At 42.5% G+C, this 18,627-nt stretch overlaps 1 protein-coding gene across 3 annotated transcripts in view; it reads right to left on the bottom strand.

Annotated features, from left to right (window-relative positions):
- Positions 1-431: 431 nt before the first annotated feature.
- PAK3 (p21 (RAC1) activated kinase 3) overlaps positions 432-18,627 on the bottom strand; it is a 115,564-nt gene continuing 97,368 nt past the window's right edge. For all 3 annotated transcript variants that reach the window (XM_032196154.1, XM_032196153.1, XM_032196155.1), the window contains exons 8-15: positions 17,554-17,617; positions 14,084-14,132; positions 11,925-12,037; positions 10,735-10,852; positions 9,777-9,876; positions 9,186-9,382; positions 4,469-4,606; positions 432-3,346 (exon numbers count right to left, since the gene is read on the bottom strand). In XM_032196154.1, the coding sequence (XP_032052045.1) occupies positions 3,257-3,346; positions 4,469-4,606; positions 9,186-9,382; positions 9,777-9,876; positions 10,735-10,852; positions 11,925-12,037; positions 14,084-14,132; positions 17,554-17,617 (869 nt within the window). In that variant the 3' untranslated portion in view covers positions 432-3,256. The remainder of the gene's footprint in view (positions 3,347-4,468; positions 4,607-9,185; positions 9,383-9,776; positions 9,877-10,734; positions 10,853-11,924; positions 12,038-14,083; positions 14,133-17,553; positions 17,618-18,627) is intronic.

Raw genomic sequence — 18,627 nt, 5'->3', positions numbered from 1 at the left:
AACTCATTAAAACCACAGCAAGCTAACAGGTCATTTTCACACACTGCAGGGATGGGAATCATAGTCAAACTCTGGATTTTTTTTTGTTTTGTTTTCACTTTCTTTAACCATTTAATGAAGTTCAAAATAAACACAAATAACCAGTCTTTTAAAATCTTGGAATGAAAATGTTTGAAACGTATTTAACATTTACCTATGCATTTAAAAACAGAAACATCCTATTTCTAATACTTTCAAAAATATATGTAAACTAATTGCTTAATCTGAAGATAGCAGTCCAAAAAAAACCCGAGATAATTCCAGAGATTTTATAATATTAGCCTCTTCTTTCTGGAAGGTCAACACTATTGTCAATCCTAACTTACTACTTGCGCCTGTAAATAATGTACAAGACTTACGCATCTCAGGACAGATTTATTATTACTTTTTTTTTTTTTTTTTTTTTTTTTTTTTTTTTACTATTAATATGCCACATTTCCTATCAGAGTTGGGAAATGATAAAAACAGCTGCCACCCTTCAGTATCTAGTGACTCAGAATCTAGTGCCTGAGACTGTCTCAAGCACAAAGCCTGGTGCCTCCAGATGCTGGAGGTGAGCTTCCCTGTACGTAAAACATTCCCAGCTGGGCAATTACAGTTCATGTGGAAAAGAATCACTGGCAGAGATGATTTCAGTTGAATCCTTTCTGCCTCACAGAATTTTTTTAGCAGAAAAATCTCTGGATTTTCTGATGCAAAGAAAAATAAATATAGTATATAATAAAATAAAAACTAAGGCCTCTTATTAAAGCAGTTGTATTAAAAAGCCAGTGCCAACAATATTCTGTATTCTGGAGCATACAATGGCCAGAAAAATAATACTAATATCCAATTTCCTATTTTTATTTGTTATCCTTCTGAAGTTTTTTCTGGAAATTAGAGATGCCGAGAAACTTACTGTTAAAGAAAATAAATAGGAAAAAAAAAAAGCAATCACGTAGCGTAGTCTGTCAATGTAAGTATCTCGTATGTCCAGCAAACGTGTACCATAAAAAAGTGCTTTCCTTTCAAAGGACGGCTGTCTGTTCCTTTGTGGGTAGGATAAACTAAAAGCATTACTGGTAAGAAAAACTGTCACTTGTTTCTTCACTTCTGACATGGAATACAAACATGTTTCATTCAGATTAACGCTTTACAAATAGAGGGCAGCCCTTCACAAGTCCCAGTCGCTCTTTTTTTCTCAGGGAAGCTTATCTCCCAGGTAGATAGCTTGAACTGACAGAGAAAAATGCGGCCTCACAAAAGCAGCAGCATCTTTTTGTATTTGTGTATCTGAAAATCAAACCTGTTGTACTCCCCAGGATGCCAGAAGCTAATTTGTACCTAGCTGTGGTAACCTAACGAGCATCGCCTCTCCCATCGTCTCAGCAAAGACACTGGGATGGACAGAGGAGTGAGGGTGGGTTAGGCGGCAGCATTAACGACATTTGCAACACAAAGACTGTGACTAAATAAGAAGCCAAAACCAAACAAGCTAATAGCCTAATTCAAGAGTAGCCCAAACATCCTTCATTCGTACCGGCAAAACGGGAAGGTTTTTAGTACCTTAAAGCCTGCTTAGCCCCTTGCAGGACCAGGCCTAAACATGACAGACTACAGCAGAAAGCTGTTTTACACATTTTTTTGCTCATTAGGTAAGTGTTGATTTAAATGTTGTTTTGGAGGTCTTTGATTAGTTGTACCAATAAAGTACAGCAACAAATAACCCATACAAAATGCTTTTTCTGAGTGAAGCCGCACTCCATCTTTCTTTCAGAAAAGAATAAATAAAACACAAACGGCATACTAGAACTACTCTGCTCCCTTACAGATCAGCTGACCAGGCGAGCGCAATCCTCAGTCACATCCAGGATTCGCTCTCCCTCAGCAACTCAGAACTGCATTCAGCAGCGCCTGCTGTATGCAGGAGAGCAGAGAGCAGGCGGGTTTTATGGCTCGAAATGTTTCTGCAATCTACTCTGCATTTCGTACCTTTGCTCTTGCTCAGGGCAAGGCTTCAGGTTTAAATGCACTTTCGTCCCAAGTTGTCTGGGGCACTGGCTCAGGCAGAACCGAACCCTGGGAGCCGTCACTCCTTTGCACCAGCGTCGCAGTTCCCGTGACAGCACTCGTGCGCCCAAAGGACACTCACCTGCACGGAGCCCGCAGAGCGGTCTGGCTGCCTTCGCACAGGTGCTACCAACCTTTCCCAGGAGCTACGAGAAGACGGGAGCAGGCGTCCTCACAAGTGGCAGCACCGCCCAGCTTGGTTTTTCCCTCCTTTGCTCCCGCACAAACCCAAGAGGGCTAATCCCACCGGGGGCGATCAGTCCGGTCCCGGGAGAAGGGGGGCACCCAGCACCAGGCTGCTGCTGCTCGCGCCTCCTTCCAGCCCAGGGCTGCAGACGCTGCTCCGTGCTCTGCCAAGGGATCCGCTGGGGCTCGGCGCTGAGCAAGGCTGGGCCTGCTCTCACGTCACATCTCTCTTACAGCTTTGCATCACACAAGCCCTTTCTGAGCACACCGATCTTTCTGCTTTCTCGTTTCAGTAAGACTCTCACCCATATTACAACTAGTTATACAAATCAAACTGCCAAGAACAGAAACACGATATATTCACAGTTGAAAGCCTGTATCTCAACAGGATATTTTGTCTGCTCCACTCCTGATTCATTTTTGGTTGGAAACGCAATTTCACTTTCTTCCTCATCTAGAAGTATAATGATTGGGCAAATACCAGCGAGTGGACTGTATTCAAAAGGCAGTGCAGTCTGGAGTTATGAATGAAGAAGACCCTTCTCCAATTCCAAACCATATAAAAAAAAATAACATAAAAGGGACTTTGCATCTTTAAGAAACAATTGACAATTTAAAAGTGAATGTACAGCTTATTCACAGGGAGAGAAGGAAGGGAATCTTCCAACTGCATTTGCTTTACCTTAGAAATGGCTGAAGCAGCAAAGCATTTTCTGTCATTACCTCTCTGTCTTAAGCCCTGTTTCATTTAAAAAATAAATTAAGGAGCCAGAAAGCAGGAAGAAGACACGTGATAAGTTTTTACTCATTGAGGGACTGGAGAACAGTTGTTCTCCCCTCCTACCACCATGACTGCGACTGTTGGTCTGTCCATCCATCCATCCATCCTGCAGCAGAAGCGTTGAGGTTTTATAGAGTTTTTTTTTTTTTTCTCAGTCCTGCTCTGGAGGGAGCTGGCATGGGAGAAAGCCAGCCTGAAGCACTAGCGGCTGCTGTTCTTAATTGCTTCCTTTGCTGCAATGATCAGAGGAGTCAGGCTGGAAAGAGGCTTGGCTAATTTTAAAAATGGATGCTGCCCAAAGGAAAGAAAGAAACCAACCATTACTTTCCAAACTCAGTTACAGACTCAAACATTATTCCTCTGGTACCAGGAATACACAGAAATAGGACTGACGGTACCATCTGTGTCTTCATGTCCAGTACCCTTGCTATCATGGGCAAACACAGCACATCATCTTATTAATCCATTTATCAAAGTGTCTTCAGCTTGCTGGGATTTTTGCCCTGCCAGCCCTCTGGGAATGTTTCTTGCTGCTCCAGAGCCTTGATTCTTTTAGGAAACTTCAAATACTTACTTAGGTTCCTGTCTTCTAAAGTCACAGGCTGTTTTAGTTGTCAAAAAAAAAGGACTAGAGGCTTGAGCTATTCCCAAGGGAACTCCAATACCTCTAGAAATGGTTATCCCAAATGGTATTTAGGCCTGTGTGGAGCTTTGAAGGCCACTGAGGTCCAGGCTTTTAGGCTTTATTTATTTTAAGGCTTTAGGACTTGAGCAGGGAGACAAGGGACAGAGCACTGATGGACCTGGCTTTGGGTTGCAGTGGGAGCTGTTTGCTCCATCCCCTACCCCTCCTTGTGCTGACTGGCACTTTCACAGCAGGGACAGCCGAGGAGCACATGCTACAAAGCTCTGTATCTACCACAGTTTACACCCACCACGAAACCTGGCAGTAAACCAGTAGCAGCTCTCATTACTCAGCTATGCCAGGCAGCAAATGGTGCTGTGACAAGTCTCTTTCAGCCGTCCCTACTTCAGTGGCAGAAACCTTCAATGGGGGCAGGACAGGTAAACTGGGGCAGTCCCTCTGCTGACCCCTCTGATGCTCACAGGGAGCACCCCAAAGCCCTTCCCTTCCCACAGCCAAATCCCTGACCACTCGGCTGTGGCTGATTTCCTTGGGTTCCTGTGTGCACAAGTTAGCAACACCATTTCTGCCTCTGAAGCTGGGGCCACTCCAGTTCAGTCGTTTTGTTACTGCGCAGAACTGAATATAGATGAAAATACTACTTTTGTTTAAGAAGCATCAAGTCTGGAGACTAATATGGGGGGATTAGTCTGACGCCTTCACATTTAGCTGATGAGCACATCGTTATATATTGCAGCCATTTCACTTGCAGCCATTTCCCACCCTACCTGCAGAAGCTCCTTGGCAGACCCTCTCCTGTCCACATCCATCTCCAGGCAGCAGTTCAGAAAGTCGCGAAACACGGCAGAGAGTCGCTCAGGGTTCTGCAGCTCCGGTGTCCCATTTGTAGCTATCAGATACAGCGCCTGGAAGAAAGGGAAACACGAGACTCCACCTGTTTCTTTCAGCTCCTTAGCTGCTCACACGAACCCGATTTTTAAGGTCCCGTCTCCACCAGCAGTTTCCTCCCTGGCAGAGGATTAGAGACAATTTTGCTATCCCAACAAAAACAGCAACCCTGATGCAGACACAGCTATTCCAACATCAGTATGATTTTGCCTTGACAGCTGATTTCATTGGCTGACCTAGTTAATATGAACTACACCAGCAGAAGCATATTTTGCTTCTGTAAGTATTGACACTAGCTGTACAAGCTATTTTAAGAGTGAACTGGGTCTAACTGTATTATTTCAAAGGATTATTACATAAAACATATTTCTGCTGTGCTCACTGGTCCCTAAAGCACAGCTTCCACAAAACCAAAGTAGCCAATTTTTTAGTTCTGTTCTTGATATATATGGTAACTGGATGAAAAAAGGAACAAAAATATTTGGAACATCATTTTCAACACAGTGTAAGTTGCATGAACAGTTATATTAAGAAGAAAATGCATAACTGGGCAGACAGGAGCCACCTGCAATTACATCTCAAAACACCCTCAACGCCATTGTATCGCCAGTGTAACAACGCCAAGAGCAATTCCAGCCCTATGGTAACCTTATGCAAATTGTGATACTCAAGTAAATGGACTAATGATGACCCATTCCAGAAATTGCCAGGGAAGAAATGGGAGGTTTTGGCAGATGGGTTATTGAAATCTCATGCTTGGTGACACAGAGAAATTGGCTTCAGTTAAGAAATAAGTAAGTTCACCAAGCCCTTCAGCAAAAAAAAAAAAGACGAGAAGCAGAATAGGCTATATTCATTTAAACTATAATCTTCATGTTTCAGGCAAGCATCCCATTGAGAAGAATGGAGATGGGATTTTAGAAAAGCTTTTTTTTTTTAGTAAAGAGAACATTAAATTTCTTACACTTGTTTCACGTTTCATCACCACACACAGAAGAGGTAGAAACAACTCAGAAAACAGTGTTTAACCTGAGAACTGTGAGTGTTTGTGTTAAGGTTTGAGTCCTCTGTGAGTTCTCTTCCACGTGTACAAATGCCCATCTGAATGCGCAGTCACTGCACTGGCCCCTCCAAACACTTGAAAATCCCAGGCCTTCTCCTCAGTAGCATCTAGCGTAAGCTAGGCTCAACTTTCTCAGATTAAAGAACACTTCACAGCTAACAGTATTCATGCAGCTCAGCAAGTCTTCCTGGTACTCTTTTTCCAATCTTCAGGCCAAGGAATTATAATTAATTTTGCAAAACATATGGTAAACATAATGGAATACAGTTCACTTTTAACATGCTCAGAAGATAAGAGTTGAGTTAATTCTGCTATTGGAAGATGTTACTTAGAAACATAAGATATTCTGAACTGCTCAGACTTGGACATGCAGAGTATGTCCAAAAATGTACAGCAATAATAAGAACAGGCCTAGGCCTCTCACGAACAGCTCTGCCATGCTAACAACAGCTCCACGCTGCTGGCATTCGAACAGACCGTGACCAAATTGACTTTGTTCTCCTCTTATGTACTGAGGAAAAAATTCCAGGCCTAGAAAGGCAAATGAACCATCCTAGAGTAAAAACAATATAAGTATGTTTCTTTACTTTCCCCACAACAGAAGTATCACAAAATCAGTCCTATCCTGCTTGTCTGCAGCCGACCTCAGCCACATGGCACAGTGGGGAGCTGGAGTGCCTGTCCTCACTGCGTTTAGCTGTGCTACCCAAGGGATTTAATTCTCCAGCAGTGAAGGAATACAGCACTGACGTCAAACCTGAAATTTTTGTTCCAGCTACATTCAGCTGACTGTGAAACGTGAGTGTCAGGATGAACGAAGCTCTTCTGTTTGCTCATTTCTTCACAATGTATGAGTCATGAGAAAGTCATCTTTAGCTATTATTTTACCTTTTAAATATTTCGAGTATTGCACATTTTAATTATTTCTACAAGAACAGAAAAGGTCTATGGGGATCTGCAGTACCTTCTAATTATGTACCTTTTGGTTTCCTGTGATGCAGCCAGTAAAGAAAAACAAGTACAGTCAAGGGAAATCAATGTTTGCAGTAGCTGCAAAGGAGCAGTAAGCTCATAAATTTGTTAGCTTACCAAAAAATAAGAGTCAGCATGCAATTTTAGCTGCAGTCTCTGAAAATAGTACCTCAGAGTTATCAGAAATACGCTGCAGGAACAATATACAGAGAACTTGGAAGCCTGAAACTAGAAGATCCACAGCATTTGGAACACACACTGCAGCTTTTAGGGAAAGTTAAGTACTGCAGTTAATAAATGAGAAAGCAAACAGAAATGTTTTTTTTTTTTTTTTTTTTTTCTTCCTTTTTTAATTAAAGCTGGGGAGGTCCAATGTGCATTTTGAAGGATATTTACTGCATTGTCCCTCAGGGCCTAGGAATACTCCTGATGGCAGGAAATCACAGTGAGAGAAAAGAAATACCATCACAGGAATATCCAGGACTGTCATGGCTGGAAAATGGTTCCTGCCTGTGAGTGCTGCAAAGGCTGGAAGGGACCCGAGCAATGTTTGCTCTATGTCTGGAAAACAACAAATGTGACTACACTAAAACTGCTATTAAATCTATGATTAATGATCCTTTAGTGCCCTTATAATTTATTGATGAATTTAAATTAGTGCCAGTATCTGAAGCACCTGCATGCCTTACGTTATTAAAACAATCATTCATAAAAATAAAAGAGCAGCCTTTTGCTTCCAGGCTTTTCAGAATTCCCTGAATGTGGTCACAGTGAGATTACTAACTTCAACAACTACTGTGTGTCATCCGCTAAAAACTTAGCTCTAAAAACAGGTCTTGCCTATAACCTTCCTGCTTGGATGCAACCTCTGGAGTCTTAGACTCCACATACAACAGCAGGTCAGATCCTGTCCCGTTTGGGATGGATTTACCTTAACAGAACTAGCTGGTAACTGGGGAACTGCACTCACTCCATCAATAGTTGTTCACTGCTCCTTGCTCAGGGGCAACAACCTCTGCAAAGAAGCCAGGAAAGCTGATGCAGATGGTACCAACTTCAGGTGCCCGATTTTAATCTGCCAGTTTTACTCAGACACCTGAAGATACCTTGGACCTGTAAGCATCCACACTGATCTCAACTCCTGCAGGAGATGAGGTGTGTATGGAGAAAAACACCATCTCCAATTTAGTCTGGGCAATACCAAGAATAACTGAATGTGATGGGAAATCCAGTTGCCTTTTTAACAGCTGACCTGACGTGTCCTGAGGAGCCCTAATTAACAGCTAAGTTTAAGGAAGCAAGGAGTTTTCAGTATCCAAACCAGTAACAATGCTCGTTATCTTTATATTTATATTTTTGCTGCCATATACAATGTATGGTTTTTTTTTGTTTTGTTTTGTTTTTTGCAAGGGTCCCCCCTAGATGCACGTGGAATGTGGGGCCTTCTCTTTGCAGGAAACTGAAGAAGAACTGGTGATGTGCAAAAGCCTTTCTAGGTAAAACTGGTCTGCAGTGACAGGCCTGCTGTCTACCAGCTAAGGTGCTTGTTTGACATCAGTCTGAACCCAAACCCATTTCTTACACCCTTTCACATGGTGGCACAGCACATACACGAGTGCACTGGAGCCCAAAACCCCAGGGCACCTGCAAAACCAAAACAGGTCTTCTATAAAGACACAGAAAACCTTTTCATAAAAAGTAGAAGACAAAAGATTGTGTATTTGTCATGTTCCTTTCTTAAACAGCATGGCCCGGTTGTGCTGTTTGTTCAGTCTGCAGCACACAGCCTGGGCTGCCAGAGGAATTGCAGCCTCACCACTATGAGAAAAGCTAAAGGTCATGCTGTGTTTTAGTTCTAGCCTTACCAAAAATTACATATGTATGTACACAGGTACAAAATTAAATTCCTCATAGATTCCTGCCTCCCACCAGGAATTAACTCTGTAGCATTTAACCGTTTCAGCTATCAGCCATAAGTTTTTTCCTTGGTGTAACTTCCTCCTCTATTGCACACTTGAATAAGAATTGGCTGTTTCATTTTAAGAGTTTGGATAAACGAAAACTTCAAAATAACAATGCATTAGTTTCTGTGCATTTTAGAAATTAACAATTTAGAAATCAATAATTACGGTATTACTCTGACCAATGACACCTCCTGAAAGGATCAGGTAACTGATCTACACTGATCTGAGTTTGAAAATACTTCTGCCTGCAGGTGCAGTTGAAGCTTGTTTCAGAAAAAATCATCAGCTGGAGAAACTTGCCACTGAAAAATCCCTGGCGTCAGAGGTACAGCTAAAACACATTTCAAACAATGCCTGAGAAATTTTAAGGATCACTGAAGACAAAAATGACAAACTTCTGAACTGGCTCCATCCTACTTGTCTTTTGAGGTTCTCCCATTTACGTCCCCAAAGCCAGAGTCTGTGCCGATACACTCCACTGACATTTTTAGAAGCAGCCTTTGCTGGAATTAGTCCAAGCTGACGTGACTGGGATTTTATGTCTAAACATAGGACAGCTTAAAAAGACAGTGGTGTCTGATTCTATTGGCATCTTACCCTGAGAGGATTTTCATTAAGGTAAGGCGGTTCTCCTTCCACCATTTCTATTGCCATGATCCCGAGTGACCAGATGTCCACTTTGGGACCGTATGCTTTTCGTGTCACCACTTCTGGTGCCATCCAGTAAGGAGTCCCGACCATTGTGCTCCTTTTACTCTGTTCAGGGGTGATCTGAGCACAGAAGCCAAAATCAGCTGAGGAGAAAAAAAAAAAAAAAGTATTGTTAAAGCCATTTAAAATTATGAAACCAAGTTAAAATCCCTGGTTTATAGCTAAGAACGTGATGTTGAATCTAGCTAGGAAAGCAGCAGTGTCTGTTTGCTCTGCAGTGACTACTGTGCACTTGGGGCTTTAGACCGTAACTCTGGTCTCTGGAAGGGGCATGCACAAATAACAGGCAGTGTTTTTTCTTGCATCTTTCTTCTTCCTGTACTTCTCTGTGTGTTAGAATAAGTAATGGAAAAGCCCTTAGCGTTAAGCAGCGGTCAGAACACCATCATAGGCACCCCCTCTGGGTAACTGGCAGGCAGTCAGAAGCAGCCCCACACCCCAATCCTGGGAGAGCTGTGCCTGACGAAGAATACCTACTCAATTTGACAGATCCATCCATTCCGAGAAGAATATTGTCACTTTTGATGTCTCTGTGAATCACTTGGTTTGAATGAAGGAAATCCAGTGCTTGCAGGCACTGATAGATTAAAAAAAAAAAAAAAAAAAAAAAAAGAAAAAGAAAAGAACATAAGGGTAAAAATTAATGACTCGATTTCATCACACAATAACAGAAATAGTTCTAAAAGATTTAATTTCTAGATGAGTTGAGAGTAATGGCAGAACACTCTGTTTTCAAGAGGTATAGCTTGCCGCTTCAACACTACTAGAATAATAACTTTCTAAAGGAAGGCACATGAGCTTTTGAAAAAGAAATGTCAATTATTGTTACAGACTATCCCCTGAAAGCACAGACTGAATGACTGCTGTTAAAATGAATGTGCCATGTCCATCCATATGACAAACTATTATTTGCCAAAAGAAAAGTCACTTTCTTCAGTATGAAGTGGATCCCTTTTAGGTGGAAGGTTGCATGACAAAGATTTTATTGTTAGGTTCTAAAGCAGATTTGGAAATAACATGCTAGTCATTTTTCAGAAGCAAACACCACTTTGGGTGGAATGCTACCCTTTTAAGCTCAGGACAGTGATAAATGAGCCTCTATTTTTCTTTGCTATTATTTTAAAATTCTGCCACCAACATGTTTGCTTTTACAGGCAAGGAATGCAGTATGGACATGCTCCAGGCAAATGTTTAAAGAGGCAAAGTTGAGAACAGTAAAACACAAAACAAGAGAGAATACACTAACAGTGCAGTAACAGAGTCTACTAAGTGTAGTGATTCTGGCAGGCAGTTCATTTAAGATGCTCTTTCTTCTCCCATATTAAAAAAGCAATACAGAAGCAAAGATCTGGACACGAAACCACTCAGGTTCTTTGCACCTGCTTCAAAGTACCACTCTGTCCAAGTAATCAGAAGTGCAGACAGGATCCCTTACCTCCCTACACACAGCTGCTATCTGTCCTTCATCCATACACGTCTCTGTAACAACATCAGTTAAAGAGCCTCCAGCCAAGTATTCCATAACCACCCAGAGCTCGTCGCCTACTAGGTAGCTGAAACAAGAAAACAATGGCGTTGAGATAAATGTGCGTTGCTAAATTGTCTTATGAAAATTACAACAGTTGGCTTTGATTCCTGTTCATTTTTAAATGAAGACAGGATGAAATGAATGGACATTCCTTCTAGGCTATAGAGTATGTGGGAACTGTGCAGCCCGAATGAGAAATGCACCTAAGTGAAAAATCAGACGTCTTAGATGGCAAGCAAGTGAAAAATGTGATTCAGTAAAGGCAAAGATGAATGTTGAACCGGAACATATCAGATCATCTGGTTCATCATCTTAATGTATACATAAACACCTTGATTAACTCCAGGAACAAGATGACAACTTTCATAGTTGTCTGTGGCAGCGGGAGAGTGTGTGCCACAGACAGAAATTGGTCAACAGCTTAGAAAACCTTATACAAATACATTCAGAAACAGGGAAAACAGTTTAAAACCTGACAAATTATGTGTGTCTGGAAACAAGAACCTACTCTTCCAGGAATCCACAGCAATGGAAACTGGTTGGAACAGCCAAAGAGAAATAATTTATAGACTGGCATATCTGCATTTATGATAATATGCAGAAAACATGACCAACTTAAAAACAGGGTGGACGTGGAGATACAGGCAGTTTTAGTAAGATGTGGTTGATCGAGGTCTTTGAAAAGACGCTCTGAACTCCATACTCTGTCTAAACATCAGGAAGCACCTCTTTACTCTATGGATGACTGGCAGAGGTTGCCCAGAGGGGCTGTGGAGTCTCCCCCTTGGAGAACTTCAAAAGCTTCTGAGCACCCTGCTCAGGATGGCCCTGCTGGAGCAGGGGGTGGACCAGATGGGCCCAGAGGTCCCTGCCTACTGCAACCGTTCTGTGATGCTCTGATACACCAGAAAAGATTAATGCACATAAAGACCAGTCTCCTCCCATATATTTTTATGCATATATACACATAAATATATAAATACACATAATTATACGTGGATAAAGAGTTGTTTTCTGTGAGTAACCAAAGGCTTTTCTTCATCTTTCAGTTTCAATATGGAAATGAACATTCACGTGACAACACCAGAAGTACTTACCTGTCTAAATAGTTAACAATATTGGGATTCTTATTTTCCCTCATGACCAGGATTTCATTAATAATTAGTTCCTTTTTGGGCTGCTGTTGGAGATTCATTTGCTTTATGGCCACCTAAAACGACAGTGAAAACAATGCATTAACGTGAATAGTCTGTTGCACAAGATCAGAGTGAACACAATGTGTTTTTGGAACGATCTATCAGAGTTGTGCCAAACTGTCTTGTTATTAGACATTAGAGCTCGGTTAACTTACATTACAACACCCTATTTCTTTACTTGCTTGCGTGCTAGTTACACGTGGTCATATATATCTTGCCTTATAAAATCTGTAAAAACAGTCTTTAAACGATCAACCAAAAATCTCTAATAGCACTCTCTGGACCTACATTCTTTTAAGATAGACTTATTTTATTACCACCATTATTATTTATGCATGTTTTGCAAGCAGCAAGTGATTCTGTTACTATGAAAATATATAAAAAACAGCTGGTAATTCTTATCTTTTAACAGAGTTTAGATTTGCAATAATCTGGCTTTAAAGAAAAGAATCCATTCTGTGGTATTTTATGGACACACTCAGGGTTATGAGCAGGGCTCAGGGCTTTTAGATTTTCAGTTATAAAGTGTCCTCCTGTACAGAGCATCACTGGAGGCGGGTGGAATCACTGGAATCTCACGCTGACAAGCGAAAATGATACATCAGAAATCTTAGACTGTACCCCTAAAGAGCAAAGGGCCTAAGACACCAAAATCTGCTCTAAACCATTGTACCTACCCTGCCTCTGCCTCAACCTGAAAAAGGAAACGATTGGTAAGATGCCACATAAATCAGCCCCTACTGGGACTGTGAGAATAAACAGTGCTTTTCTTCCAGATTTGTTTCTCAACCCCTTGGCTCCCACTTCCCTGCAACCAGTTCTTGCCAGGGTGAGCCTAACATTGCCTTGTAGCATCGTGGGCTGTCACCAACACCAGCTAAACATGAGCATAGCTTTTAGGAAATCTTTGCCCTGGATACGAATCTTCCCATTTTGGTGAGTGCCAGCCAGCTTCAGAACAACTAAAACACCAAACTGCATCCTGAACACGATCTCTCCTTAATTAGTTCTTGTATTATCCTTTGAAGATAAGACACGTGATGGAAAAAATGCTAAACAGTATTGCTGTCTGAATTAGTGATTAAGATAAATTGGGACTGGGTGGTGGCAGTGACCGTCAGCTGCTTGCATTCATGTCTTTGGCAATTCAGACCGAGCGCGTCCTTCTTTGAAGGATGGCACTGCCCCTCCTTCCCTTGCTTCTGGTAGTTCTTAGTAAGGACGAGGGCTGTCCAAAAGCAAGCAGTGTAACAAAGCTATTTATTCCTCACAGCAATAGGGGAAGCTGTGAACACCCCGAGGGTTCCCCAAGGCCTGTGGTTACAGATCTTTAGGTTTTACAACCGGGGCCAGGCCCCCAGACAGCTTTTATGCTGGAAACACTTGGAGTTAAATTACACTCAGACCAATATTCTCTGTAGTAGCACAACTGCATCCACACTTGGGAGCAGGGATAAGATTTTCTAAAGCAATACATTTACACTAGCAATAAAAAACACTTTTTCTTTTTTTTTTTTAAATCAGTCTTGCTGGCATTTCTTTATCGATTTCTCTCCATTGAAATGCCCATTCAGGGATGACAGCCGTAACATGGTACCAGGATGGACCAACAGTACTGTGGAGAGCAAAGATGTGTTCAGAAGATGGAGTATAACAAAACACATCTCGTACAACTGGCCCTAAAAGCTAAGGGTGCAGCATCAGTCCAAGCACAGAGAGCACCGAGGCTCTTACTGATTTCAGGGGGACCAGGACCCCCCTGCCCAGGAGTTCACGAGCACCTTTTCAGGCATTAATCACCACCTCAGTGCAACAGCTGCTGGAAAATGGATGGCCCAGGAAGTGTTTAGTTACGGAGGCACAGACCCACGGTGGCCTTAAAGAACCAAGGAGCTGAAGATGGCAGGCGATGCGTTTTGCAGGCTGACACCAGTCCATGCTCAGGAGGAACAGCCTCTGCACCACCCATCTGCTGGCAAGCTGAAAACCCCATCCACAATTCCTGCCGGAGGGGAAAGCACTGGATACCTGCAGAGTCAACTGGGGCTGCCGGCACTTACCTCTTGTCCTGTGGCGATATCTATTGCTGTGTAAACAGTTCCTGATGCCCTAGAAACAAAACAGCGGCCAACAAATGAAAAGCGTTTTAGTGCCCTCGAGTGAAAACAAGCCCAGCTAGGCCATCTCTGCTGCCGGCAGTGTTTGCAAACCGCCCGCGCTCACCCCTGGCAGCACGGCACAGCCACCTGCCGGCCCTCTGGATCCAAGATAACCAGCTCATGGCCAACGTGAAGAGAAAGAGCTGTCGTGAATCCGAAATGTACACCCTACATTATTTTAGTTCAAAAGTTATGGACTGAGTTGTTTCTACATATTCCCCCCCCCACCCCCCCGAAAACTCTGGAAAATATTCTCCTGTTTTGCATTCTTGGTTTTGAGAATGACTCCGAACAGAAGAACCCAAAACAGCTTCTTTTTGTCAAGAGCCATTCAGCAGACACAGGTGCTAGTGTAGGGCTACCAAAACACGAGTGAGGGGTTTTGCCTGCCATCCGCCTCTCTTTAAAAGCCATTCTTCCCCTGCAAGGCTGTGAAGGGCCAAAAGGGCCATGAGCAGAGGAAATCCCTTTGGGTTTAAAAGCAACTGTGGGCTTATAAACCCTGCTGGGGTTTCCTTCTGTGCTAAGCCACAGGCTTACACTGCCATCGTTTATGAAGCCTGTGTGTGCATGGACAGTGAGCCACAGGAGAGCCAGGGTGGGGATTCTGAGATGTGGGAACGTGCATCTGGCAAACTCCCCATGGATTGAAAACACAAAATCCTTTTGCTCATTTTTGCATGATCACCCAGTTTGTTTCTGTTTACCTGCAGGCAGAAACATTTCTGAGAAATTTTATTTCAACAGGCATCAGAGATCACATACCAGTGTTGAGAACAATGTTATCATTGGGCATGCTATGTATTCTTTTAATATAAATGCAAATGTGTTTGCCTATGACTAATTGTTGAGATTAATCCAATTTGTTTTCATAAAAAGCCAACACCATTTATTCAGATTTGCTAACACTGTGCTACACCTCCTGAGTAAAGTCCTGTCAGGGTTTATTTTAAAACAGCCACTTAAATGAGGGCACATTTTGCTATGCCTCAGGCCATCTGTGAAGAGTTTAGATAAAGGTGAGTAATTTAAGTAAAGCTGTGAATTAATTGCAAGGGCTCTGTGATTCTGTATTAGGGACTTTTACTTCTAAGCAGCTATAATTTCTGATCTGTATCTAACTCTCAAACTCTTCTGTACCATCTCCGTTTTAATGCAGTTAGGCAAGTACCAGGACTAACAATTAGATCTGTGTCACTATGATGCAGTGCAACACAAGTTTAAAAAAAAAACAAGAAAGAAAAAATAGAAGCCCTGAACCCATGCTGCTCATGGCTCCACACTGCTTTGTCTTTAGCAAGAGCTAAGCACAGCTTGAGCAAACGCAGCCTCTTTGCCAAGCCCTAGTTAACGAAGTTTCCTCCAATGTCAGCAACGTTTTCAGTCCTAAACCAGAGACAAATTACAAACCACAGACTCAGCTCTGAAGCTGGCCCATGCTTCAGCACAGGTCTGCTAATTACTGTTCACTGCAAAGTGGCTGTGAAAGCATCCCACTGTTTATTAACTTACCAACTGTATGGAGCCACGAGGTGCTACTGCCTGGTCGATTCACTCCTCCTTACGTAAAAAGTTGCTACCTGCATTTCGCTGAGCAGCCCCGGCTCCTGCCCTCCACTCATTAGCTGCACTGAAAATACTCCTCACGTCTCCCCAGTGTCATACTGAGAGCCTAAGCACCTCCTTTACATACTGCAGGATGAAATAATCTGAAGTGCATTACTGAGCGCACTCACTGTTTTAGTATTTGAGAAGAATTACTCTAATTTACATGATAAAAGCTACAGCAAGTCTTCAACAAGTGGCTTTGCATGTAGCTGGAGTCCAAAAAACAGGTGTCAAAACAGTCTCACGTTCAGCTGTTCTCTGCAATAGCAATGCAGATCTGCAAGACATCCAATGCAGGGTTTAGCTATAATGACTTTTTTTCCTTAGGGTGTTTCCCCAGCTGTCTAAATCAAGCTGCAGCATTAAAGCCATGAGGTGGTTACAGCAACACATCCCTCTGTGAGAAGGGCATGCAACCTTCTGGCTGCAGGACATCTGCTTAGGTACCCTTTTAGGGCAGGTCTTAGCCACTTGTTTTCCACCAGTTGTTGCGGTACCTTTGTACAACCTCACTTCCAGCAGTGTCAAAATAAAAGAGTGAGGATGACGGTCGTTTTCTGACAGTGACAGCAAGAATCTGTTCACACGTTTAATCTGAATCTCACGCCTTCAGCTGACACTTATCTTTTGAGAGACTGGCACAGCTCTGAGTGCCCACTGACATACAGTGACAGTGAGAACCAAAGCTGCAGGTAGAAAGCAAGCTGGAATCTCAGAAAGGGTTGCGTACAACAAATGGAGAAGAAACCCCTCCCCACCAGCGTCTTATCAAGTAAGATATATCTACTATAAAGCCTGCCGGAGAAAGAGCATGAGAGCGTCTGGTTTTCTTCAGTATTTATCAGTTCTCGGTCAGCAACGTGCTACCCTGGGTTCAAACCTCACAGAGGGTTAGGGCAGAAAACCATCTCCTGATGTCAGTACACAGCTTTCTGCCGTACGCAAGCAGCAGCACGGCCCTGGTCTTACACACATGGCATTAGCCCTCCCGGAATTACAACATAGGAAACTTGGACTGAGCAGGCAGTCTGTCTATTTAAAATGCACATCCGATACCTCATTTTGGTGTAATTTCTCTTGTTCTTGTCTCCTCACATAGGAATTATTTCAGATCACTCCTATTTAGGATAAGTGAAGTAAGGGTTTCAAAAGGGAATAGCTTGGTAGATTATTTTCAGTAAATAAAACCTGCAGGATCCCAGAGTGGTCTGTCAGCAGGCAGGTGGTGCGTTTCCTCATTAAGTGTTTTGCACATCTGCACTGCCTTTATTACCGATTTATTCCTTTATTTTGTTTTGCATGGGTTTAAGTTTCTAAACTCTTTTTTTTTTTTTATTCCTGATCACTGACATCTTTAGCAAAATGTTTGAAAGAAATGCTATTGAGAGCTTTTATTTATATGACAACTATCATTTGGCAAGTTGCTCTTTGAGACAGAATATTTTTTTCTTCTTTCTTTAGTGTGGCTACATTATTTTGAGACACATAAAAATGTTTTTTTCTAAGAAAATAAATGCTGCACACTAGAGGGACAGCAGATTGTCCAGGATCTGTTCCTTGCTGCAGATAAGACATTGCCAGCAGCAAGGTGTCTTTAATGATTCCCTCTGGCCACAGCTAAAATACTGATGAGAAGTGAGAGACGGGAAAATCTAAATGCAGCGTCTGAGTGTGTCTGGAGCTTGCCCAGACTCACACTTGATATTTTACCAGCAAAAACACCCAGCCCGTGTTTTTGTATAGATAACTATGATTGGACTTACCCTTGGCCAATTTTTTCAAATCGGGTGTATTTCTTCTTAGGGTCTCCCACACTCACTATGCTCCCTGAAAGAAACAGAATTAAAGATGCTCACTTCAAAATGGAGATACCACCATCTGAGAGGTCAGACATGCTGTATGGGGCTGTGAGTTGCACGCAGTCAGGTGGATAATAATAATCATCAACAACAATTCAGGCAGCTCTACAGCACAGCTGGACTCCATAAAAAACTGTTTGTTTTTTTTAAACAGTCCTTTGGAGATTGCCTGTGTCTCTGCACCTTGACAAGGAACTGGCAACATGTAAATATATTGATAGGACACGGATATCAGAAATAAACAAACATCCATGCAAGTGCTTGTCTGTTGTCTACAAACATTAATGAGAGCTGGAATAACAGAGCCTTTTTTTCCTTTATTCAGAATAAATACTCTGTATGATTCTACACAAGTTTTAATACTTTCAAAGATGAGATGCACCTTGGGTTCTCAAATCAATTTTAATGAACAGATGCCATTTCAGAACTGGAAGACCTTAGCAAAGTGTTTACAAGAAGGGATCTTCTCAATCTTCCAGTAGTTTGCCAAAGTAATGTTTTCATCCTTTTAAAGGAGAACATCTCATGTTACAATAAATAATTATGGTTGTTTAAAAACTATGACCCTCACAACTGATTACCTCACAATGATTTACAAAGGAGACGGTGCTTGTGCCATTTTAAGCACTGCCTTGCTGGCCTTCACCCTGACCTGGACCAGGAACAAGCATTTGACTCTCAGCAGGGAGATCCTCACAATTACCAACCTCATACAAAACAACAGCAGCAGCATTGCTCCAGAACCAGCACTGCTAGCGGCAAGGAGAGCTGCAGGAGGAGGTGCTGGTAGCTCCGTGATGCACGAAGCAGGCTGGACGGGCTGCTGCCACCTCCCGGCTGCTGCTGCCGGCAGCAGAGCAGGGCCAGCCCGTTTGGCCCAGGCATGGGACAGCCAGGTCCCAGGCAATTTTGGAGCACTGCCAGTGAAAGCTAGAATTAGAGCACGCACAGCTTGATGGTTTCTTGCCCACTCAGAGA

This window comes from Aythya fuligula, chromosome 13, assembly GCF_009819795.1.
Source record: "Aythya fuligula isolate bAytFul2 chromosome 13, bAytFul2.pri, whole genome shotgun sequence".
Lineage (NCBI taxonomy): Eukaryota > Metazoa > Chordata > Aves > Anseriformes > Anatidae > Aythya > Aythya fuligula.
Note: the sequence above shows the minus strand (reverse complement) of the source record. Positions and strands in the feature narration are given on the sequence as shown.